This window comes from Neolamprologus brichardi, chromosome 7 (assembly GCF_056152115.1).
Source record: "Neolamprologus brichardi isolate AB-2024 chromosome 7, ASM5615211v1, whole genome shotgun sequence".
Lineage (NCBI taxonomy): Eukaryota > Metazoa > Chordata > Actinopteri > Cichliformes > Cichlidae > Neolamprologus > Neolamprologus brichardi.
In genome coordinates, this window is record NC_142110.1 from 33,068,744 (window position 1) to 33,095,739 (window position 26,996).

General features: G+C 41.6%; 1 protein-coding gene across 1 annotated transcript; it reads right to left on the bottom strand.

The window, feature by feature from the left end:
- Positions 1 to 3: 3 nt before the first annotated feature.
- Positions 4 to 25,512, bottom strand: apba1b (amyloid beta precursor protein binding family A member 1b). The gene is made up of 13 exons (XM_006803473.3): positions 25,122 to 25,512; positions 17,191 to 19,114; positions 14,726 to 15,094; positions 13,814 to 13,853; positions 13,526 to 13,671; positions 6,645 to 6,677; positions 6,258 to 6,344; positions 5,774 to 5,974; positions 4,438 to 4,617; positions 2,582 to 2,794; positions 2,353 to 2,472; positions 2,072 to 2,212; positions 4 to 490 (listed from the first exon to the last, which is right to left on the bottom strand). The coding sequence occupies exons 2-13, from the start codon at positions 19,036 to 19,038 to the stop codon at positions 419 to 421; spliced, it is 3,450 nt and encodes a 1,149-aa protein (XP_006803536.2). The 5' UTR covers positions 19,039 to 19,114; positions 25,122 to 25,512; the 3' UTR covers positions 4 to 418.
- Between the last annotated feature and the right edge of the window lie 1,484 nt (positions 25,513 to 26,996).

Below are 26,996 nucleotides of genomic sequence, written 5' to 3' on the forward strand. Positions count from 1 at the left end.
TGCTGCCTTTTCCTTTAGTTTATTCTGCAGAATTATACATGCAACCTTTACAACTTCAGCTTTAAACTCTTTATCACTTGTGTCACCCTGACATTTTATAGGTCCAACATGATTAGAGTACATTCAGAGATTATACAGCTATTTAAACCAAAGCTAATATTGGCTCTGTTCTCCACCTAAATATACACAAGAAAATCCCAAATTTCTCTTTGGTCAAACATAAAACGTCACATTAACACTCGGCCTAGTGAGTTAATCTGCCTTCTGCTGTCACATTGGAGATGTACATGTTTACATGACAGTCAACTGTACAGATTAAGGCAAGTCAAGTGATATCAAACAGGGAAGGGTGAGGGGGGATAAAAGGGATTTAAAACGGAGACAGGCGGGAGTGATGTGTCGAGCGAGACGTGTGTGTTCAGATGTAGACAGGTTGTTCCTGTGCTGTCAGCAGACGGTACATGGCTGCAGGCATCGTCTTCATGTGGATCTGGAGCAGAAAGGAAAAAGTGCAATGAGCAAACTAAACTCTCCTTAAATGAACCTTTTCCATGCAAGAATAACTTTTTGTAGAAAATTACAATAGTTTCTTTTTTAAAGATGTCACATCATTTGTGTTAAACTGTGACACAGTTTGGGCCGGTATCAACCAGGGATGTACTTTGTTTCAGTGAATGCAAATGTTTACCTTCTTCAGGGCCCAGAGTTGATTAATCAGTGTGAATTTTCTCCACTGGAAGGCAATAAATGGTAAATGGCCTGTATTTGTATAGCGCTTTTACTTGGTCCCTATGGACCCCAAAGCGCTTTACACTACACTCAGTCATCCACACATTGGTGATGGCAGCTACATTGTAGTTACAGCTGCCCTGGGGCGCACTGACAGAGGCGAGAGTGCCGGACACTGGTGCCACCGGGCCCTCTGACCACCACCAGGAGGTAACAGGTGAAGGATCTTGCCCAAGGACACAACGACCGAGACTGTCGGAGCCGGGGCTCGAACCGGCAACCTTCTGATTACAAGATGAACTGCCAACTCTTGAGCCACGATCGCTCATTTGAAAAATATTTTATTACAGAAGGCTACCCTGTTGAATAACTACCCAATTGTGGTGTAGGGGTTTAAGTGTACTTCTGGTCTTGGCGTCTGATAGGGTCTCCTACGGTAAACTGGTCCCTGGGGAGGGGCTAGATTAAGGAAGTCCTAATGAAACTTAAGTCTTGGCACTGCATAACCACTCGTGGAAGTGGGCTCTGGGACCACCTCCTCCAGGCCTGGCCACCAAACACTTAAAGCTCATGAATACACCACTCATGTCTTATACATGAGTGATGGGAAGGCAGAGCCTTGGTTGTGCACCTACTGTACTGGACTGTTGTGCTGAACAGAGAGCTGAGCTGTCCATCCAAGTTTTGACCCTCAGTTATAGCCACCTGTGAAGATCTGGGTAATGACTGAAAGAGTAAGGTTGAGAATTCATGGGGCTGAAATAAGTCTCACCTGTAGGATGGGCTCAGTGTTAGGGACAGGGTGAGGAAATCTGGAATGATCTCATATTCATAGTGAGGAGGCAAAACTTTAAAGTTATTGTGCTAGATAAATCGGTTAATGCCGAGAGGACCAGGTGGAATGGACTGATTGATTTTTCATGGCGTGACCCACCCATATAATATAACGGAAGGATTATTTTCAACTGTAAGTCATGCAAAGCTGCCCTAGTAAAGTCCAAGACTTTAAATATGGAGCTGAAAATGACAATAAAGCGTCTCCTTTAAAGTGAAATGGTGCTGTGCTGCACAAAGAACCCTGGGATTACAGCTTTAAAGCCATAAAAAGGCTTTTAATGTGAAATATTGATGCAGGTGGGAAGGCATTCACTGAAGCAAGTCTTTCAGCTGCAGCTGTTTTCCTGATGGAACTGAGGCTGATTTTGAGACAGTTTCAATAATAAATCGAGAAGGCCTATAAAACGGGAATTTACATGTTAAAGATATTTTAGGATACGTCTCAAACATGTTTTTTGCTGCTGAGGTAAATAAAAGAACATATGTGGCCATTTTGAGTATTTACCTCTCCCATGGCATTGGACAGGATCTGAACAATCTTCTCGTGAGGAGTCGCCACGACGCTCTGGCTGTTGATCTCGATGATGCGGTGACCGACGCGGACGCCACCTCTCTCAGCGATACCGCCTCTCATCAGACTGCAGATCTGCACAGGAAGGAAACACAGAGGGATTTGGCTTAGTGGGGACACAGCCGATGCCAAATCTAAGAATTTGACAAGAAGGACAATTCATTTAATTTGTTCCCTGCAGCTGCGAGTGAGTTTCAGTAGCTTCAGATACTCACTATGCCATTCTGGACGCTGAAGCCCAGCTGGTATCGGAGATCCGGCCTGCGAATGAGCACCATGGTGACAGGAGGGCACCTGACAATGTTCATCTTGATCCTGGACTGAGACTTGAGACCCTGGGGAAACAGCAAGCAGACATATGAGACAGATCCAGCAAACATTTAAGAACCCCTTCTGCTTGTAAGGGGTTTAAAACAAGATGAAAAAGAGAGAGCAGCAGCGTACCTTGATGATGCTCTGGCAGGTGCTGAGAGGTAAACCCACCAAGCTTGTACCATTTATGGTCATGATCTGATCTCCGATGTTGAGTCGGCCAGACTTCTCCGCTGGGCCGGCGTGCATCATGCTAGCGATGATCACTGTGGGGAGGATTGAACCCCAGCCAGACTCCACGATCACCACGCCAAGGATCTCGCCTTTTTGCTTCTCGATGTAAACCTGAACGTGAATATGACCTTAGTTTCTTTAAAGATACCAAATAATGCTCATTTACAGCTTCAAAGTTGCATTTTGGGGATTCTAGTAGAACAAATTTTGTCACTCTCTCTGTGAAACGCTCTTTTAGATTCTGTTGGCCCCTAAAATTTGTTTTAAAAAAACTGAAACTCCCAATTTGCTCTCAGTGGAGTCGGATAGCTGCTATAACTCTGTGAGGAGGGGCTCAGGCTTCCAAGAGCTCTCAGCCACATAAGGTAGCGGATCTTTGTTAGTCTGACATCGTGCCAAACAAACAGCCAGATGACTTGGATAATGAAGCCTGGACTACAGTGTTTTTAGGCAATTTAGCAGCAAGTAGCTGTGGCATCAAACTCAGATATAGAACGTATATATGCATAGCTGTATGTGTTAATGAAGCCTCAAGATGGATGTCTTAGTGCTTTAAATCCAAATGTGAGGTGTGTCTGAAAAGTGAAGGAGCACACCAATTTCTCAATCACACAGTAAAACATACCGTGCTTTATCCTAATTTTTACCCTAGTGTGTGCCATAAATTACAAAATTAACATCCCGTTGTGTTCAGTAAGACCTGAATGTGCAACTGAGACCACAAAATTCTCAAGAAAGTGCTCAAAGAATGACTTAAGGGAGCCAAAAGGCCATTATCCCATAGACCTCCCTATAACTGACCGCCCCCTGCTGGCCACTAGATATGAATGCAGGTTTATGGCACTTCAGCTGACATCCACCTGAACACTGGATTGGATAATCTCAAACAGGATGTAACATTTAATCTGCTGCTTCTGCAAGCCACTTTGCAGCCCACCTTCAATTCATGTCATCCATTTCGTACTCCTCATGCTGTTTCTGACTTAACTAATGATGCAATACAATACAATACAAGTTTATTTGTATAGCACATTTAAAACCAAGGGTATACCAAAGTGCTTCACAACAACACCATAAACAGATACGTCTGTTTTCACTGATGCTGGGAAATTTGCAGTTGCTTTCAAGCGTTATCCTTTCCACATATGTGCATGGAGGAGCAGATACAGTCAAATAAAACTTCCTGCAGGTTTTGATTAAAGGCGTCCCCTCTGTCTTTTTTGTGGACTTCATATCAAACTAAGATGTGAATCGCACCAAAGAAAAAGAACTTTACAGAGACACTTTGGACACATATCAACAGTCACCTTGACCAATCCAAATCTACCACAGTCCTCCCAGTTCGGGCTTCTCGCCGCCAACCACACAACTCTGAAAAATGTGAGATGACAGCAGGCAGCGAGAGCAGGGAGGAGGCTCCGAGGTCAGAACAGGTTGAGCATCACAAATTCACCTTTATACTGAGGTTAGGAGTTTGCTCTTTTTAATAAAATGTCATCTCTCAGTACAACTGTCATGCAGCTGTGACTCCTAAACCAGATGCTCATGTAACAGCACTGCGAGGCAAACTAACAACACAATGAGCAGGAAAAACATTAATAGCCTGACCTGAATTAAAGAGATGTGTTGCTATTTTTATCTGAAAGATTCATCCGTATGCAGAGTGGAATATTTTTATCTTGCAAATGCAGACGTGTCCCTGTCGATGATGATTAAAACCTCCCGACTGTGCCGCCACCTGCTGGCTGACTTACGTCTCTGCAGTTCTCCGACTTGGAGAAGTGGATGAGGTCGTCGTTGTACATGTCCTGAGTGTTGAGCAGGTCACTGTACTCCCTCTGGCTCAGGTCCTCGGGGTCGATGCCGTTGGCCCTGAGGAACTCCTGGTAGGCGACGCTGAAGGACTGACCGATGGACTGAGCAATGAGCTGAGCCTGAGAGAAAGAGATCAATCACGGATAATAAGAAACAAGCTACACTACAGCTGTACCTTTAAAGACATTCCCCACCCTAAAAATAACATTTTATTCTAAAATCAAATCCTAAAAGAACGTATAGAGTTTTTAAGCTCTCCCCCTTTTTAGTTTTTAATTTTGTCCATAATTAATATTGGATCGGTCTTTTATGAAATGCAAATATTTTCTTTCTTCTCAGGTTAAGGCTGACATCAGTTGTGCTTTTAGAAACAATGGAAGCAGATTTAAACTGCAAACTATAAATAACTCTCCCCTTTAGAGCTATTTTAGTGTCATTTATCCAATCAGATTTCTTTTTCTGTTTTTTTCTATTTCTGAGTATAGCTGTGGCTCAGGAGGTAAAGTGGGCTTTCTACCAATCGGAAGATCAGTGGTTTGGTGTTGAACCCTGGGTTTCCCTTAAATGCTCCTTCAGCTCCTAAAGGCAAGCCAGATTTGACCTGCCACTGAGAGTTTACGAAATTCTGATGAAATAATCAGTATGGAAGTTCTTCAAGGTGTCCAAGCCTGAAGGATTTATGAGTTAGCAGTAGGTTACCTAGCTAGTAGATATCTAAGGGTTATAATACCATATATTGGCTAAAGTTGATTTTTTTTAAAAAGAAAGAGAAAAACTCTGAAGGTAAATTGAACAGCAACACTTGGAGGGTTAGTTGACATATAGTGATCTGCTACATGATGGTTAGCTGCAGAGCTATGGTTGGGCTAACTTAACACAAAAGCACCAGAAACACATAAGATGAGGATTAAATTGTTCTCAATAAAAGTTCATATTGGAGCTCCTAATGGAGAGACAAATACCATTGTACAGCAAGAAGACAATGCAGAAACAGACCAAATTTAAGGCAAAATGCGACGACCCATTGATATACTAAATTACATTTCAAAGACTTTTACAGCTGTTTTAGGGGAAATTTAATCTAACATGTTTTCAGACTTAAGAGGCAGATATCCTGCAGTAGATTACTTAGATAACTTTTATGGCCTGCCCTACATCAAAGCGAAAAAGACCCTACACCCTAAAAATAAAAAGGTGATCCAAGTTGAATTTGAAGTTAAATAAAATTTTGAGGACCACTGTTTTAGTCATTGACAAAAACCACTAGTAACTCACATCCTCAGACTCGAAGACGTGGCAGATCATTCTGTACAGTCTTCTGTCATCTTGGGTTATGGTGGTTTGCTCTGCTGTGCTGTCCAGGTTTTCCTGTGCGCTGCGGGACCGGACCATCTTCCCTCGGGCCATCAGGACCACCATGTTACCAATGTCAGCTATGTAGGAGATTGTCCTCAGGGGCAGGTCCATTAAACACGCCTGGTAACGACAAATACATGAGTCACTTGTAAATACAGGCCCTCCATAATAAAAATAAAATGAATAATAAATCAAATCTAGTTTAAGCAAATAAATAAAAAACAAAGGACCTAAAATTGAACCTTGCGGTACACCACAGATAACGTGAGCTTTAAATGATGACTATGATGTGGTAGCTGCTAATATACTAAAGGTTTTAATAGAAGTATGGAAAGTGTTGCAAGGGAAAAATGTAATTTTGTGGTGTTGATATAAAACAAAATAATAAATGTTATGTTTATACCTGAGTGTCAGCATTGAGGACCTTGATCCTTTGTGTGGACATGAATAGATCAACCTCAGCAGTGGATGGAGCCTCGTCGTCGGGGCTCTGCATAGCCGAGAAGAAACAACAAGGAAAGAAGTGAACAGAGGAGGCAACAGGTTGATAGAGAGCAGCAAAGAGGTGAGTAGAGCGGGCGTCACAATTGTCCAGAACCTCCAAATCTAACAGCTGCTCATGAGATTGACAAAAGCAAACAGTCACATCTGGTCTAATCTGCGCTCAACAAATGAATAAGACAGAGACAATTGAAGTGTGCATGGCCATTCTCCTCTGTCGTCATCCTTGGCCACAAATTTTGCATAATGCATTGCAATCACAGATAAGCAGAATGAAAAACAAACTCACCTTCTTCCTGTTCTTCGCCTGTTTCTGAGCTGCCTGCAGTGATCAGAAAGAACAGCAATTCAGAAATACAAATCAAGGCAGCGGTGATTTGAGGAAAAGGTGGACAAACACAAAAACAAACCGGATCATGCACTGTAGACTGCCTCTATTCCAAATGCCAAATCAAGGGACACAAGAACCTTAAAGGGGTGAGCGTGTGCTTGTGTGTGTGAGAGAGAGGACAGTGATGTTACTGTCTATCACATTTGACAACAGTGGGATGCCAGAGGCGTTTGCAGCAAACATTATCAAAAGTGTTCTCTGCATCAGTGTGACACAAACGACCCTGAAGAAAGACGAGCGACCTCATGTGTTTGCAGCAGATGCCTCATCACAACTCGAGGTTTCCAAATGCTGCTGTGTCCACCATTTGCTCTTTAAAAAAACCAAACTAAAAAATCCAAACCTGTCTGATCCCCTTTAGAGATGATTTAAAAGGATTTAGTCTGTGAAATCAGAATCCTCATTTTGTTTATGTGGACTCAGACTACAGTTGATTTAGCTTGTGTTATGTTATGTTATGTTATATGTTATCCAGTTTGTGTAACCTTTATTTCCATCCAATTCAATTATATAGCATCAATTTACACCAACAGTTGCCTCAGTGGGAAGGAAAAACTGTTTTAACAGGAAGAAACCTCCAGCAGAACCAGACTCAGGGAGGGGTGCCCTGCTGCCGTGAGCAGCTGGGGGTGAGTTCAGGACAAAAGGAGACAGGACAAAAGACACACTGTGGGAGAGAGAGTCAGAGTTCATTGATTGCTAATGATTAAATACAATATAGAAGAAGACTATAGGCCACTGAAAAAGTGGCCTATAGCAGCATAGCTAAAGGAAGGTTCAGGGTCACTTGATCCAGCTCTAACAATATCCTTTATCAAAAAGGAATGTTTTTTAGGGCCAAGTACAATAACCTCAGCTTTGTTTGAATTTAGAAGCGGGAAGTTAGAGGCCATCCAGGTGTTTATGTTTTTAAGAGATGGTTATAGTTTAACTAACTGATTTGTGTCATTTGGTTTCATGATTAATAATGCTGGGTGCAGTGAAAATGTATGCATGTTTTTCTCTTAATATTACCAAAGGGACACATGTATAATGTAAAAAAGTACTGGTCCCAGCACATAACCCTGTGGAACTCCGTTATTAACTGTTGTATATGAAGAAGACTTCCCACTTACCTAAACAAATCGAAACCAATCAGACAGATATGAGTCAAACAATTGCCGTGCACTTCCATTAATACCAATGTGTGTTCTACTCTCTGTATTAAAATATTGTCATTAACAATGTTAAATGCTGCACTGAGTTCTAACAGGACGAGCATAGAGATGACTCCACAGTGAGAAATCATAAAATCATTTACAACCTCCAGTTGCTGCTGTTGCAGTGCTATGGTGAACTCTGAAGAACTTCACTCAACACTCAAACAGACCATTCATCTATTTAACTCTGAAAAAGATGTGAAAGTAAACATAGCCACCCTGACATCAGCCATTACTTTGTGGACTCCACATTTTGCCATCGTGTTGATTATTTGTAGCCATAGGAAACCATATTTGTACAGGAGAGTGCCATGAAAAGCCTTGTTAGCAAAGCTGCATCTATAAACTAAAATTTCACAGTAGAAAAATGTTTGTGAATCTGAAAACTGCAGCTCATGTGTCTTGTGCCATTTCTGATCATTTTTAATGGAATATCATGACTGATATCATGGCTTGTTTGTGCTCCAGAAATGGTGCATGAGCCACCGTGCTGCCAAATCACAGTTACAGTCACAACAGTTGGTATGGGATATTTTCCACAAATCCCTCTGCCCACATTAAATTAGGAGACACTAAGCATGCATGTGGACGACAGCCTCACACAGAAACAACAGCGGTTTATTTCTAGAGATTACAAGTGGTTGCACTGTTCAAATGTTAGACACAAATGGATGAGAGGTTAGGTAACTGGCACTAGCCAAAATTGATGACTGAAAATAAAATCTAGAGTCTTATGTTTCATGTGAAATAACTACATTTTAAAAAGTGTTTTTACCATTCACCACATAAAGCATCCTTGTTCAGCTTTGGTCACTAGAAGCAGAGTAGAGCTTTCTGGCTTAACTTCACTTTCAAGGAGTATAGACAAGAACATAAAGTCTGAAGATGTTACAGCTCCAGCAACACAGGCAGCATGAAGAAGAGCTTCATTACAAAACCAGGAGTCATCCTCACCCTGATGAAATGCTGATTAAGTAATAAAGTTAAACTTCACACTACAAGCGCTGCTGATGCAAACCAGCCCTCCATTAAATACGACACACACCAATATACCAATATTTCTGAATTAAAAGCTATTTACTGATAACTCTATTATTCTACTATAACACACACAATCTCAGTCTGTTTGTCTGCCAGCACCTTGTACAAAACCTAACTCTGCAAATGGGTACTTCTTAGGCTTCTTGAAGGTTCCTATCAATATCAGACATTATGACACCATTGTGTTGCCTAGTAACCACCTACCAACAGGCTAAAACTGTAATGTTTGTAATGACACCTTAAAAAAAAGCATCGTCTCATTTTGATATCATAACAAGAGGCTCTAATTTTGAACCACAAATGTTTAATGATGCACGGTACATGATGGCGCCATCACGCTGCCTAGCAACTACCAAGCAACAGGCTGAATCTACTCATTTTTAGCATTTATGCAGCCATAACAACATATGAAAGCATTTTCATGATCATTTTCATTTCATCATGAACAGCAACAGCAGCACAAAGATGCTAAACTGCTGTGGTGTGGGCATGTACTAGTAAAGCTATCCTTGAGCTATTTAATTTTTGGTAAACAGTCCCCATGTGGACTCTATGCTTAACTTTTACTATAATTAAAATAAATAAATAAAATTAATAATAACAGCAACAGGAACATACAATTTGAAAGGCTCCCTTTGAAAGAAGGTGTTTTTAAAAAAATGAAAAAATGTTCTTGTTTTTGATAACTAATAAATATAGCAATACCTAATCTAATAGACTCCTTTTTGCATAGTTGAATACTTCAACCATATAGTTGACAAGATATTTAGTTTCTACGCCACATGGGTGATGTCAGTGAGGTTATTTCCATTTTTTAGTACACACTCTATGGACTTGATATTTTATTTTTCAAGCCTTCTTTAATCAGACATTATATTATAGATTATTATGTACAGCACAAAAAAAAACTTATCAGCTACAGACACTGAACCTATTAAGTTGATCTAGTATCAGTTTTCATATCTGATCTGTTTATTTTCTTCAGTAACTGGAGCAGCTTAAATGCATAAAGCCACCGTAATCAACGCTTACTGTACTCACTTTGCATGAAATGCAATTTTATAGAAAATGTGTGTGGAAGAGCTGCACACACATACACACACACATACGACTGAAAACAAAATCAGTTTTACAGAGAGCTGTACAGGTTTTAAAAAAGCCACATCATAAGATTTAGCATCCTTACAGTCAGCTCATCCAGCTTACTAGACAGAAGCCTGTCTCTCCTTTTCTTTCCCATTCTAACAAATAAAAGGACTCATACATCCCCATCATCAGCTCACAGTCTCTGACCTTCTCCCTCTCTGTAGGTTTCTCAGACATTAACAGAGGCGACGTCCCCAAACTATCAGTCAACCATCCAGAGAGGAGCGCAGAGCCGGGCTCAGCTCCTGTCTTCCTCCTCCTGCCTCCAACTTACTTCTTCACAAAGCTCACGTCTCACTACTCATCTCTCACACTCAGATAGCTCTACGTTTGAATGCCACGCTGTCACTGGGAGCCATCTCACTCCCTCCCTCCCCAACACCACCTCCATTTAACTGACTGCATTAGAAAGAAAGGGCTAAACTGTTTTTTGTTCTCATGTTTACAGTAACACCAAAAAGTCACATTTAAATTAACATCCTCCTTTTTTATTACGTCCCCATTTGCGTGATCCCTATTTGACATCATATACTGTGACTGAAGAATAAAGTGAGGTCTCCTAGCCTCATAGCACAGTTTATATAACATCCAGCACTGCTGAGGGGGGAAGCCTGTACGGCTCTGGATCAGAAGCAGTGATCTGTGGTTGATTCACTGCGCGCACACACACACACAGACTTTTTGCTGTGTTGCCCACTGAGGGCTTCTGACTTTAAAGACCAAAATACACAGCAAAGCTCAGTTCCATCTCCAATGATGCGTCAAGGCGCATTAGAAAATGCAGTTCTGAATCAGGGCACTGTGGCTTTAATATCTGAAATCCTTGATGTCTATTTTTCCAGCATGTAAAACATTTTGGCACCCAAAGACATGTTGACCTTACCTCAAAGGAAATATCACCCAGACTGTGATAAGTGGGGATTAATTTAAGACACATTTTTGTTCATCAGTCACCGGATAAACACAGGAGAATGCACAGATGTCTGTTAAGTAAGATAACACACACTCCATAACTTTAAAAACACTCAGTGGCCACTTTATTAGATACATTGGCCATTAACACAAATGTCTAAGTAGCTAATCACATGGCAGCAACAAGACGGACCGCTAAAGGTCAAACTGAGCATCAGAATAGGGAGGAAAGGTAGATTAAGTGACTTTGAACGTGGCGTGGATAATTTTTCCACACGACCATCTCCAGGGTTTACAGAGAATGGTCCACAAAAGAGAAAATATCCAGTGAGTGGCAGTTCTCTGGCTGGAAATCCCTTGTTGACGTCAGAGATCAGAGGAGAATCGGTGAAGTGCTTTAAGCCTATATGAAGGCAAATGCTTAACTCAAATAGACACTGGTCACAACCAAGCAGAATAACCTTTATGAAAGCGCAACGCATCAAACCTTGAAGTAGATGAGCTACAGCAGCAGAACACCACACCGAGTGACTCTCTTGTCAGATAAGAACAGAAAACTCAGGCAACAGTTTCTAAAACCGGATGACAGAAGATTTGAAAAACATCTCCTGGTTTGCCTTGTATCAGTGCTCCAGGCCTGCAACGGTGGTATAAAACTGTGGAGGATATTGGAGGATACGTTTAAAGCCACAGGCTACCTAACCACGTCAGTACCTTCATCATCACAGGGTACCCGTCTGATGGATGCTTCCAGCAGGCTAAAGCACCATGTTACAAAGCTCTGCTCATCTCATAGAGGCTGGAGCCTATCCCAGCTGTCTTAGGGCGAAAGGCAGAGCACACACTGGACAGGTTGCCAACCTGTTACAGGGCTAAAATACAGAGACATACAAACATTCTGATGGGCAATTTAGAGTTGCCAGCACAAGACCACCAGTGTGTCTGCAACTGGCCTTGTGCTTGCCCATGTGTGGGCCATATCTGGCAAACCTGATCTGGGCCACCAAAGGGCCGTCATTCTTTGCGGTATGTGGGCCATGTGTAAGCACATTGTGTGGGCCAGATCCAGGCCATACCAATTTTGCTATGTGGGATTAGTGTGACACCTTAGGGCAGTGGTTCCCAAACTCTTTTTGCTAGGCCCCCCTGTGTTTTACAAGAAAAAGGCCCCCCCCTCCCCCCCCGCGCACGCGCACGAGCGCACACGCACGCACTAACACATCCTCCAACCACACACACCCATATTTTGCTCCATTGCGGTTTATTTCACACCTCAAACATTTAGTAAACAATTAAGCAAATACAAGTAATCTGCAATAAATTACAGGTAGTAAGAAAATAAACTACTAACTCTTTTACGCTACGTCCACATCTACACGGGTATTTTTAAAAACGCAGCTGTTTCGTCCACACGTAAACGGCGTTTCGAATCAGCGAAAACTGAGATTTTTTAAAACTCCTTTTTTGCGTTTACGTGTGGACGAGGAATACAGAGTTCGTCATGCAATGTTAAAGCTATGTGCCTTTTTCACATCACGCTGTGCGCCACGTTATTGCTTACATGAGATGAATTGCAGAATGGCAGGTAGAGACAAAATACTGTTAATCTGACTATCTTCAGGTTTTACAAGCTTACGTATAAACAAGCAGTTACTGTCCCTCTATTTAGAAAGGCAGAGGCGTCACGGTGTGATTATTTTACATGTAGTTGTTTTTTTCCTGTGTAATAATATTCAACATTGCTATCAATACATTTTTCAAAAAATGAACCTCTGTGCAAAATGGGTTTAAAAACATAAACAGCTGTGGGATACTGTTTGTCCGTGATTTGAACCGGGGGAACATAATCGTGGCAGGATCAGCCTGATGTTATTTGTATCCCGCTGTAACTTTACTGTATAAAGAGCAAACATCTCCAAAATGTCAGGAGTAGTTAGTCATTACAAGTGTTTGTGAACTAAAAATCAAGAATGTGGGATACTGTTTGTCCGTGATTTGAAGAGCCCAGCCAGTGCTCCAGACGAAGGGAAAACCAATTCTGCAGGGGAGACCTACCTCGGCACTTGTGCAGGTGAAACCAAAGGGAAGATATGCTTCACCATATTTTCTAGTCTTAGCCCCCTAGGGGGCGGGCCCCACACTTTGGGAAGGTCTACCTTAGGGTCATGTCCAATTTCTATAGGCTGGAAAAGATCTGGTGATCGTGTGCAAAAATCACAAGCGTTCCGTGATTGTTAGTCCAGTACCAAATAAATATGTGGTTACTGCAGCATCTGTGAGTTTTTCACTCACATCTTGACATTTCTGGTTTTATTTTAAATATAAACCCCTCTATAAGTCATATTTTACCCTAGAGTGGCCTTAATAACAGGTATCTGTTACATAAAGAATAGTTACAAAGGGATTTTTGGCAAAGCCACATTTTTTTCCTGTTCATATCCTTTCACTGTGATGTGAACACAGAATGAAACGTGCTCTTACCCGGACTCTACTCATGGCCTCTTGGGCCTGCTGCATGCGGGCGCTCTTTGTGGGTGTCCTCTCTGACAGCAGGTGGGTGCAGCCCATGTAGGTCGCTGCAAAGATGATGCCATCAATAAGGTCTTCAGGGTCACACGGTCCCGGGACTGCATTTAACAAGATGCACTTGTTAGAAAAACACACATAAATGCTGCATATGTACATTAACATACTTTCAAATAAATATCTGATATATGAGAAATACTAAACAGAGGTTCAGCTGAGAATAAAAATATGATTATCACTCACCGTCTACAAACGTGGGAAACTGTGGAAGAGATCTGCGAATCTGAGAAGGCGCAGGAAATTAAAAGAAAAAACGTTTATTATTTCTCCTCACACGCTGCAGGTCTCCACTGACTCATTCACATTCAGATGAACACCGTATAAGAGATGCAGGTCTTTGCAAGATTTATCATCACCCTAGAGTCTTACTGTGTTTCTATGATGGCATTTTAGATTCATTTAAGGGGTCGCAGGAATGTTACTGGAAAGAACTAGACATAAGAGCAATATGCTATAAATGTGGTGGTTTTTTTATAATAATGAAAATATACGTTTTTTTTAACCTTTTTTTCCTTATTGGTAAATTTTTATTCGTAAATTTGCAAATTTTCTTATAGCAAACTTGTGTGTTTATAAACTTGTGTGTATATTTACTTTATTTCTTATAAATTTGTGACTTTTTAAATCTCTTAGATGTTGGAGTTTCTTTCAAGTAAATTTGTGGGATGTTTTTTTTTCTCCCACATTTGTAAATTATTCTCATAAATTTGCAACGTTTTTCTAGTAGATCTGTAAGTTTACTTTATGTCAATTTTATACACTTAGTTTTATACCTCATACATTGGCACGTTTTCCCCCATAAATCTGAGATTATTTCTTGTAAATCTGCATTTTATCTACATTACTGAGTTTCCTTTCTCATAACTTCTATGACTTTAATATTACCTTTTCTACGAATATTATCCCTCCTTTTCCACAAACCTGCACAGGCTGTAACACTTTTTCAAACACCCAAAGATCTTTCTTAGCCTTATTATGACCCACATTTAAAAAACTCTCATGTGACATTTATTCCAAATATCAGTCGGTTGTTATCTACAGAAACTTAATACTGGGTAAAACAAAAAGCTGCATTTTGGTAAGTTAAACTCTCACCTCCTGCACAGACGGCTTCTGAGGAGGTGACTGTTGCTGAGCTTGAGTCTGTGGCTGTTGAGAGGGGAGCTGCTGCTGCTGTTGCTGATGTTGACACTGTTGATGCTGATTAGGCGGCATGTGTGGGTACGGCTGTGGCTGGGTGTATGTCTGCGGTGACCTAGCGGCATCCCTCTGCTGTGACTGGTGGCCTTGTTGGTGCAGGTGGTGGTGATGGTTGTGCTGGGACTGTCCAGTGTGATAACTTTGGGGATTGGGTGCTCTAGAAGAGTGATCAACCCTCAGGGGACTGACCGGATCCCGAACTGGAGCTGAGGTGTAGCAGCTCGGAGACTCAGAAGCTGACTCAGAGGGTGAGTGAGGAGAAGACTGTGGGAGGGGAAAAGAGAAACAGGAAAAACCCCTGTGAAACTGCAACTCGATACAAGGGTCAGGATGAAGCATTAATACGTGTACCATAAAATCAAATGAGAGCTAGCAATGTAAGCTAACTGGAAAGGATAAAAAAAACTTTATCAGTGCAGTGCTCCACAGAAAAATCACTTGATGACATCAGTCAAGCCCTAATGACAGTCTACTATGTTTTTTCGTATTTATGGAATTTGTTGTTGAAATGAGTGCAGTGCGATTGTGGCTCAGCAGATAAGAGTTTAAAAGTCCTATATACTGTAAGTACCAAATGTTCTATTTAGTGGGAGTAGATATCCCTTATATCAGGGGTGTCAAAAGTAAGGCCCAGGGGCCAATATTGGCCTGGCAAAAATTTAAACTTTTAAATTGTAACATTTTCTAAGAATTAACAAAAACTCACAGGACAGTCTGGGCAACAAACTACCAGAACTACTACTATAATTTTACAAATTAATCATGTAGTTTCACTGGTCCAGCCCACTTAACATCAAAGTGTTGCTGTATGTAGCATGAATTATGTAAATTAAAAGGAGTCTGAAATCCCTGCTTTATATATTGATCTCAGGCACAAAGCCCCACCCACGCACTATTCAAACTTTCTGTTTATCAGGGGCAGCCCATCAGAAGAAAGTTGTCTATAATGACTGGACTGAGACAGCAGATGAACTGAGGGGCTGGACCATGAATATGGATTATTTTGCACTGTGAATCATGCAAAGCTGCTCTAGCAGAGTCCAAGAATACAGAGGTGGAACTGAGCCCAACAGATCCCCTTTAACACTGTGGAAAATAAACAGCAGTAATACATAATAATATTTTAAAATATATTTTTCGAACACCTGTCACTGCTTTAAAATGATCTTTATATGTTTCTCCATCTTTGTTCAGCACCAGCCTAATTCTGCTCTGCCCCCTGCCTCCTGTTGACATGCTAGGCTAGACAAAACTCCTATCTCAGCTAAGGCAAATATGTAAGTCGCGCCAAAATCATAAATTAATACTTTACTCTGTGCCATACCGCCATAGCACCTTACCACCAGGTGCGATAATTAACACTTTGAGGCACTTTATGAAGGATTCATTTTTTTTTAGTAAAATGCAACTGAAACACACAAAATTAAAAGTCTATTTATTCAAATAATTAATCATTGAGGGAAAAATGCTTGGAATAACTGAATGAATACCAATCAATCGTATTTCATTTGACCCAGATTCTATCAAATAACATTTTTACAATTTATGTAACAAAGTTACATGTAATCGCATTACTTAAATTCAGAATTTTGGCATAAATAATTTGAGGGCACATGAGTAGTAGTGCATCATGGATTTGATGTGCTTTCTGGTAGGGGTATATATAAGATTAATAGTAAAGAACTCAAAGAGACTTGGACAAAATATTTCATGATTTCAACTCTGGTGACTATGATAGATACCGGCGGCTCTATAGCAGTGTGAGAGAATATTTACTGATGCTCAAGTTTCTCAAATATTTGAATAGTAATCAAATTAATAAGAAAATAAAATTGTTTCTGCAAGTATTGCTTTTTTTATGTGCGGCTGGTAGTATGTAGCTCACAAACTATTTGAAGACTACCATATAACGACAAGAAAATGCATCAAATGTGTATAGAGCTCATAAAATATGTGTGAAACATGAAATTACATGCTACTGTAGAAACAGAAGAAGCATGAAAATAAATAAAAAAAATCGGTAGAGATGTTAAAAAGTCCTGAAAAATCACAGAAAATGAGGCAAAAACCAAGAAGCTGCAGGTCTTCTATATCTCTGCACTGTCATGTGATAGTGCGGTTGGATGGCTTCCTGTACTTAAAATGCTGATCCCTAAAAAGATTCAGCTTTCTGTTCTGTTTCTGTTTAATGACTTCTATATTTATCTGCTGCCATCACGAGAGAAACCTGCTCACTGTGGAAAAACAAAACAGCAGGAACATGAAAATAAAAAGGCTAAACTGATCTACTCCCCTGAGTCAATCAAACTGCAACTTTCAGTCTGTTGCGAAATTAATAAAGTAACTGAAGGGATACTAACATGGCCAGCTGTAGTGTGCAGGGGGTACATATCCTCCGTGGGGCTGACCTCCTGTCTCATCACCCAGATCGGCTCCACAGGTTGGTCAGGTGTGTACGGGGAGCGCATTGTCTTCGTCTTCACCCCCTCAATCGCCTCTTTGATGTCTTTAATCGCTAGGCTAATGGCGTCGCCTGAGCCCTTTGCACCTTCTGCATTCTGCTCATCCTGGGCCTCGCCTGAGCTGCTCAGCCCAGATGGAGGTGTCTTGGCTTGGGTTTCTGGCTGTCTGGGTGGCTGCCTGCGGTTTTTAGTGACAGGGCTTTGATCGGCACTGCCTCCCTCGCCATCAGACTGACCGTCATAGTGGTGCAGCCGGCAGCCAACAGAGCGATCCAGAGGGGAGCGCTGTGAGCGCCGGTCTCTGGCCTGCCTCGGGACATGATGGGAGCCCTCGATTGGGGAGGGCAGAGCTCCTTTTTGTACATTCTCCTGTCTGTGGGGGGTAAAGGGCTCTTGGCGGGACTCTTGGTGGCCCCTGTTAGCCTCGGTCCTCTGACTGGCCTGCCTGCGAGGTTCCCTGTTTGGCTCAGGGTAGGAGGTCTTAAGCGGCTCTGGAAAAGAGTTGGGATGGGGTTTTGATTCCGAGTATGACTCATAGACCGGCTCTGAGTAAGACTTTTGGTGGGACTCTGTATAAAAGTCTGCATAGGTTTTTGGATAAGATTCAGAGCAAGAAGTGGAGTGGGACAACGAGCATGACTCAGAGCAATCCTCATCCTCCTCTTCTTCTGGTGGCAGGTCATTATCGGGTAGAGGGCTCATACTGGCGTCCTCACCGAAGTGGTCCAGCTGGGGGAAAGCTGGAACATCAGGGGAGGAAGGAGGAGTTGGTGAGTGAAGTGGAGGCGGGCTGTGGAGAGGTCCATCCATACTGAGTGAGGCGGCACTCTCTGTGTCAGAGCAGAGATCTGTGATTTCACTTCCCTGAGCTGAAGGATCCTCCTCCACATTGTCTATCACTCTCTCTTCATCCTCCTCCACCCTCTCAGCATACTCCTCAGCTTTCTCATCATGCCCGCAGCCAGAGTGACCTTCTCCTGGACGGTGGTCTCCATCTTCATCCCCTACCTTCTCCTGCTTTCGATGATCCTCTTTAAGATCTGATTCCTGCTCACACTCCATTTTACTCTCCTGAAGATCTTCTTCAGCATCATCAGGAGGAGCATTGTGAGTGTCAAGCTGTACTTCACGGGGTGCAGCACCAGATGCAAGGTGGGTAGGTGTAACAACAGCAATGGGAGTCTGGTGAGAAGATTCCCTGTCCTGTGATTGGTCCATTACAGGATCAGCTGTGGATGATTCCTGCACCTGCACCTGCCGTGGACCTTCTCTCTCTTCCACACCTGGTGAGGAGTCCTGAACCTCTCTGAATGGCTGCCGCTGTCTGTGACTTCTCAGTCTGGGGTTAGGGTCACCGTGACGGCGGTAGCGAGTGACGGCAGCGCGGGGTTGCTGGACAGGACGTGGGTCAGCATCGTGACTAACCACAGCTGGGGCAGAGACCGGACTCAGAGGCTGACTTTGCCCTTGCCCTGATGGAGGCCGGCGGCGGTGCCGAGGCGGTCCACGACCTCCAGGTGGGTGGTGGTGGTGGTGATGGTGGTGGTGATGGTGAGGAGGAGGGTGATGGTGATGATGGGGATTCAGTTCCCCATCCTGGTTGAGCATCTGACATGGTCTCCAGGACCGGCGTACAGGAGGGTCTCCAGTGGTCCCATTGGGCTGCCTGCTCCTCTGAGGCCCCGAGACCTCCTTGTGTTCCTCGCTGCCTTCCCCCGTTGCCTCTCCCTGATACTTGTGGCTCATGGCTGGGGTATGATTCGAGTCCAATTTTCAGAACATGCTCCTCTTACTGCCAAGAAAAGCCAGCTCAGGGCACAACCTGGGAGAGATGGAGACACGACATAAGCAGGAAAATTATTAAAGGGTAAGGGTAAAACATGAAGGCTTTGAAGCCTGAGACAAACGGGGTAAAAACTATATTAAAATAAAAAATTTTAACTACTTTTGCTAACGGATAAGTGAGAGAATAATAATCATTGTGTTGATATAAGGACTCACAGATGCCATTAACATGTTTGCCTAACATCTAAAATAAAATAATGGTGGCTTTGGTGATCACCCCTAGTTTGCACTGCAGGTCTCTGCCGCCTGGGGCTCATTCTCAGTGTCGGATGGACCCGTGTCCTCAGTCATGTCCACCTCTTTTTGTAAGCTATACTTTGCCTTATCCAATGGTGCAGTAGCAGAGGTGTGAAAATAAGTCTGCAGCTCTATTTATTTATTACTTACACACCTACGTCCCACTCACCCCATTTGTCTGATTGTTTAAACCGGAATAAGAGCTACAGAAGGATTTATGAGCTTGAGATGAACGCTATGATGTCTCCCGAGATCGCCAAGCACGGATAACAATCACCTCTTTTTCAGACACGGGTACACCTTGTCTGTACCAAAATACATAAGGCTGCTAGTAACTGGAGGCCAGTCACCGTGAATCTAGATTGATTTCCCACTGATCTGTGCCAGCTGCCGACGCGCTTCGTCACAAATCAATATCTTAATTACCGGTCTTTATTTACTACAAAAGCATTAAGTTAAAATTATTGTAGACTGCTACTTTACATTTTCCAGGTCTTTTGTTTTGAAGGTTTATATGCCATTGACTAATGAACATCTTTTTAAAAAACAGCAATATTGCATATCACACTAAGCAGGGACTATACTGCTAATAGCAAAAAACCAAAACAAAAAATCCAAATCCTCTGGGATGCAGAGCAATTTAATCTGCACCCCGTTCATCCGCCCGTCCGCCAGCAGCTGGCAGATGGCACAGGGTGGAAAACACGAGAAGGAAGAGGGAGAGGAGGAGGCAGGGCAGGGCAGGAGGACAAGGAGGGCTTCTATCTTGCTACATGATAAGATCTGACAGAGAAGAATGGAAAAGGGAGTGATCTAAATAATAAATGCCCTCTGTGAAGGAGAAGCCCCTTTTTGATATGTATTTAATGTGACGAGGCTACCGGGGAATCACTCATTTATCTTGTATCGCAGGCTTCTGAGGTCAATAAGCTGAGAGAGGACACCCGAACGTCACCTCGCAGCATGTTTCAGAATATTAAACTGGTTCTGGACAGTGGAGAAAACACTGCAGTGTAGTTTATAAAGACCAGCGCAGATGCATCTTAAAAGGTTCGTATCTGATCTGCCCTCACTTATTACAAGAATCTATAAATACATTAGAGTTACATTACAACTTTTTTAGCTTCTTCTTACAGCTCTGCAGCTAATGGTCAATCAGAGAGTCCATCGGTGCGCTTGTTTACTGACTTGGCCTCCGGGGGTTATGGACTTTTTCAGGGCCTCCAATGCTGGCCGTGAATATGTGAACCAAGACTTCCATTTTTGCATTCATTGCTAAAGAACGCAGATAAACACCTCAAAACCTTTTTCTTATTTATTCTGAACGTAAGCACAAAAACCTCAGGATAAAGGCTCGTGGCTTTAGCAATGCAAGGAAGAACTTAAAATAGGAGATTACGACAGTAATCTGAAAACAAATGACTATTTTTTTTACTATATTTACTCAAAAATGTGAGCAAGTAACATCTGAGAAAAGGGAGACATGGCTGTACCGAGGAGCCAAGCAGGAGGGGCTATTGCAGTACTAGAGATGATCTGCAGATACACATCATTTCCTCGATGGTTTTCATATTGTGGAAATTAGTCCCGCTTCTGCAGAACTGGCTATGTATGTGTGTATCTTCTCCACCTTGGACACCTACTAGGCATAATCCTTGTTTCTCTTTTTCTGAACTGAGTGGTTTCTGTGATATTTTGGGCCTGCTTCTAGAACAAAATAACTGGGTGTACATAAGAAGTTAGTGAGGGTGATCTCTTCCTGTACAGCTTACTACGGCTATGCTCGGAAAAACCCAGAAATTCTAACGGCTGTCAAATTGTGCTTTGACTGATAAACTGGGGCGCCAAAACATGTCATTAAGGCTACAGGGGCGGTCGTCTTTATGGAGGAAATGGTTCATGTGGGGTTGCAAACCTAAATGCAGACAGCTGCAGACACCACACGACTGCTTTCTCTGTTCACTTGTAAGCATGATGCCTCAAAAAGTTTTGGACGCATCTGCGGAGCTAATTAAGGATGTTAACTTGAGGAGTCTTTCCGGATCTAGATCTCGATCCAGAACTTTTTGGTTGGATTCTTTATGAATGTGACATTTCGAAAAATGGGATGTTTTGCAATGCATCTTCACAGAAAAACTGGGAGACATCATCTTGATGCCAAAGAAAGAATCGTAACTTCATCTGGATCCAGGAAGTCTATTTATGCATGGTGTTTCTGGAAGCTTTCCCACAGCTCGCTAGTTAAGTGTTCCACAAACATCTTTGACTTAATTTTTTTCGTTTATTCCTAACAAACAGACACAGGAAGCTCCTGAGAATGCTTACTGCTATTTTTTTTATTTTTTTGTTAAGGCAATTTCAAAAGACCTACTGAGGGAAAAACTGATTTGTATACAGCTTTAGAAAACCAAGAATCTGGAGCATTCAGCTACTTACTTAACAAAGATTGGTCTGCATATACTTAAAGCAGTATGTGACCATACTTAATGAAAGTCTGTGGATATTCCTGTTATTTTTTATCTATTTAATAAACAGAAAAATGTATATTTATATTTTTTAATCATATTCCTGATGATTTTTCTTTGGTGAAAGGCCAAGGTCTTTGGTGGGTGCCAACATTTTTCACATGCTGGAAAACCTCTGAAGCATCCTTATTTTTTTCCCCCTCTCATCTTCATGTCATTTGCATCTCTTCTGATGAATGTCAGTGGCTTTGCAGCAGTCATAATAAACTGTGAAAAGGTGGTACAAGGATTACAGCTGTCTCGTAACACCACTACCTGTGTAAAGGTGTTAAGTAAATTAAAGGCACAAAAGCGAATATGTGAATATGCTGGATGGTGAGGGCAAAGGTTAATGGTGATGATGAAACACGAGGACAGAACACAACTGTCAGGAGGGGAAGCAGGAAGATTGAGGATGGACCTCCAGCATGGCTAATGTCCCGCTCTGAGTGGAGTTTACAACTGGATAGCAGCGGCTGGGTGAGTCCAGGGAGAAAGGGGTGACTTGGGTCACAGATGGCCCTGGCAGCACTGCTGTTAGTCAGGCCGGGCATGCAAAGCTGAGAGGTGAACGCCACGCCTCCATCTGTCAGGCTGAAGTGAAAGCTGCCGGGTGGGGGATTTACTAACCCATTAACTCGCTGACCTTTCACTGACAATCAGCCACATACACTATAGATACCAGCAAAGCCCTGAATGATTAAATCTATTTAACACTCTATGCATGCATCAGGGCTAAAAGGAAGAATTAAACCAACAAATAATTGATTTCAGTATCAATGCTGCTGTCATTATGTTACATGATTAAACATTTAGTCTATGAACTATCAGGAAACTGTGACAAACACTAGCATCACATTTCACACATCCAACTATTGGCACAAACTTGGACAATCCAGGCCACGTTTACAAACTTGAGGTGGACCGTCAACACCTGCTTAACGCCATCAGGGAGAACGTCACATAAAAGAAATATCTGTGTGTTGTTCTACTATACTCACATTTCAATGTGGATCTTAACAGCTAAGCTAAGTAAAGCTAACCTCAGCTAATTGGTCCCACAGTGAAAATAAATTCACTCAAAATGGAAAAGATAAGTAATAATTAAGTATATATATATATATATATATATATATATATATATATATATTTCCAAAAGTGCTCCAACGTTTTCTGAGACATCTGTTACCCGGCAGCTCGATAGCTAGCCAGGAGGTCAAGGCTCACTAGAGCTGTCGAGAACAACGGACTCCCAGCACGTTGTTTTCAGACCCCCCGCGATCTTTTGCTACTCAGATCATGATATATAAGTCACTTAGATAACTTAAAAATGTTATTGTTTGGATTTTTTCTGTGTTTTATTTGTTCCTCAGTAAATCGGCTTGGCTGAGATTAAAGTTATAGTTTTCACAAAGCTGAATAAACGTCCAACAGAAAACTGATTAAACAGAAGTGTGAGATGGTCGAGAATTTACTCCAATGTCCTGTTATATTTTAGATAGCAAGGAGCAGACAGCTGAGTTTATTAAACTCCACCAAGACAGCGGTGACGCAAATCTGAAGGCTAGAATGTCCCATTTCACAGCTTTGCACTTTCGGCCTTCTCAGTCTTCTGAGGACCTGACCCACGTAGACCGCGAAGGCCGGGTCAATTGAAGTATGTGGCCAAGTTCTGTGGCACTCCTGAGTTACTTTTGCGAGATCACGCAAAAGGTTTTGCGAGATCTCGCAAAAGTAACTCGGGATCTCGCAAAAGTTTTGTAGGATCTCGTAAAAGTTCATCTTCATTTTTTGTTTCTCCAGTGTCCCTTGTGGGGCTCTGTAGGAAAGTCACATTGGGAGGGAAAAACTCCCTTTTAACAGGAAGAAACCTCTGGCAAAAGCAGGCTCAGGGAGGTGCCATCTGCCATTTTTTTGGGAGCGAGGGAAGGAAGACAAGAAAAAGACACGAAAGTGTTTTGTTGGTTATCAGCTAGCTAGGTAGTTAGGTTGTCAGGCGAAGCTAGTATTCACAAACTGTAAGGGTGCAATGCACAGATACATATCTACTAATTCATACAAGGTTAACAAACAATGTCATTAATCAAAACTGAAGCTTTCAAACCAACTGGCCACCCCCTAACTGCAGAATACACCTGGAAGAGTCGTCATTTATAGAAGCTAAAACTGTTTTCATACCAGGCTTTAAAAAAATGCTTTTAATGGTTTAAAGTTGAGCATTTTAACATCGGAGATGATGGGAAATGACTCACTCGGCCTCAAGTGGCCACTACAGGAATTACAGGCTCTCTTGTATTGGTTTTTAAGCCTGCACACTCAATACTGCAGTAACACTTAAAGCAACTTTAGTTATTTTTGTTCAGTTATGATTAGTTCATTGGCAGCTAACCAAAAACAAATTTGATTTGCATATTTCAAAGAAAACATGCCCAACATAACCCAGTTCCATCTTCTTGTCATGATTAGCTGCCTTACATAACAGTAAACTGAAGTAACCTATGCTAGTTTAGGGTTTTAATACATAATTTTAATATTTTTTCTCATATTATGCTTTAAGTAAATTAAAAAAAAAAAAAGAAAGCAATGGGTAGATGAAAACGTATGTACACCTATCCTCATCGTTCTCTATCCAAGTATGATTCATCCTCTCCCACACACACACACACACACACACACTCAGCAAGCATATGGCCCATGCAGGGATGCATCAATCGTGACATTACGTGCACTGTATTACATGTAGCCTCTGGGAGACGATTAACCCATAAAGCTGCCATGAGCTTTTATTTTGAAGGCGGTTTCTTAAATACCCTCCCATGGCCTTGATGTTAAAATACCAAAAGCCGTCTTTGCTTTTGTGATTGCTACTATCATTATAAATGATCAGCCAGTCTTACAGCCCGCTTCTTCGAATCGTTGAAATGTTATAGTTCCCATTTCCTAAACGGTCATTGGTGGGGGTTTGTTTTTCTTTTTTTTGTGGATATTTTATAGTCGTTCACTGCATCACGATCTCTAAAACATTTCCTGACGTGCTCGTGGAGAGGAGATAAAACCGTTTAGCGAACTGTCACCTGTCTAAAAGCCTCCCTCTCTGCCCTCTCGCGCTCCACATTCATCCTCCGCAGGTGTCAGATCCGCCATCAGTGGAAACGACCCGTTTACATTCCCACTAAAACCACCAGAAATCCACGATTCCTCGTCTATCACACCAGCTCCGGGAGGTGTCATTTACTCATTTACCTGCATGTCAGTGGAGGAGAGGCCCGGCTTCGGCTGCCGTAGTGTACATCGCCCCTGTGTCTGCGCGTTCTCGCCCGGATCGGCTCGGTTTGTCCCTCCAGACACAACTTGCTCGGATTACAGAGAGAGCTCAGCCCCTCCTTCTGCACCGTGACATCAGAGCGGATTAGCGATGCACAAAGCGCCTTTATGAACACTGCTGATGTCGGTGGTGCAGACACAAGCAGCTCTTTACGGCCGTGAGCTCAGTCAGCCTCATCCCACCTCCTCCATCAGCAGACAGCAGCCTGCAGCTCTGCAGCACCGTCACACTCTCACGGGCTGTCGGAGGGGTCGCTGTTATCCTTCTGTTGATCTCTCCGGTGTCATCCGTTAGAAAGAAAACACCTGTGAAACCCGCGCAGGTACACAAAGAGGTATACATATATATATATTTGAAGGCCAACTTCTTTTTAATAGAGCGTTTTCAGATTTTCCACGGTGCATAAACCAAAATAAAGTAAAATAATAACAAAAAAGAAATAGAAAAACATCTTAATTTTGAAGACTAAAACACGAAATAAAATAAAATACAATAAAATACTTAACAATACATTTTTTGAGAAATAAATTGGCAAACTTGCCTAAAAGAACAGCAAATTTTCTAGAAAGAAATTGCAAATTAATAAGAAAAAATGGGGAAAAAATAGCAAATTTAAGGAAAAAAATCTTGGCAAATTCACATGTTAAATAATGGAAATTTTATTTAAAAAATAATAAACTGGCAAATTTACCAGCAAGAAAACAGCATTTTTTTTTAGAAAGAAATGGCAGGTTGAGAAGGAAAAGAAAGAAAGAAAAGTATTCACAAAGCTTTAGGAAAAGAATAAAACAAAATAAAATACTGGCAAATCTAGGGCAACAATTAAAAAAAATATTAAAGACAAATTGGCAAATTCACACAAAAAAACACAAATTTATGTGTTGAAAAACAAAACCTCACAGATTTTAAAGAAATACATTTGAAATCAATAAGAAAAAGAGAGAAAATACTTTGAGAAAAATATCTGCAGCCTTTAAAAAGGTGAAAATATTAGGAAAAATAAACTAGCAAATGTACTAGGAAGAAATGATAAAACAATAAAAGAGGGAAAACAAAGGAAATTTATGAATTTATGAGCCACTGTGCATGTAACTAGTACATGTACTCATCAGTACTGATAGATAGGCCCATAGATTTACTGTCCTTTATTTAAGCATTTCTAAGTTATGCTGCTTTGTACTTTGGTGGCCCCCAGAGACAAAACACGTACAAACTCCGAAGCACGTTGCTAGCGTTAACTGAACGTCCAAAACAGAGCTACCTAGATCACTTAATTTACACAATTGAAAGCATATGTGAATTGTTTGTGTATTTATACACAAACACTCCTATATATTCAAATCATTGAAAAAATGTTCATTTACCAAATCCGGTTGTTGGTACTTCCTGGCTTGTGTAGCCACTAGGTATTTGTAAGTGTTTTTGAATTTGCATGTGTTTTGGAGTTTGTACATGCTTTGTCTCTAGTGGCCACCATGAATATACTTTTATTTATTCACTCCACATAAAATGTAATAAACAAATTATAAAATACAAAAACCAACTATTTACATTTCAACTTTTAACTATTTACATTTTCAGCTTTTTCCTTTGAAACAAATTTAAAGTGAAACTACACAAAACACTGCAAACCACAACCCAATTAAATACAAATTAAAATATGCAAAACAAAAAGAAGATACATATTCTCTTTCATATAGGCCTGGGATGATTTTTTGGGAGAGTGTTTTCCTGCTTGGAATTGCATACATAGGATTCACTGCATGAATAAACGTTCTGAATCCTTTATCATC

Excerpts from the sequence above, each read along its gene's own strand:
- apba1b (XM_006803473.3), bottom strand. The coding sequence starts at position 19,038 with ATGAGCCACAAGTATCAGGGAGAGGCAACGGGGGAAGGCAGCGAGGAA. Across the intron at positions 13,854-14,725 it reads AGAAGCCGTCTGTGCAGGAG|ATTCGCAGATCTCTTCCACA; the intron begins GTGAGAGTTTAA and ends GCGCCTTCTCAG. Across the intron at positions 6,678-13,525 it reads AGGCCATGAGTAGAGTCCGG|GCAGCTCAGAAACAGGCGAA; the intron begins GTAAGAGCACGT and ends TGATCACTGCAG.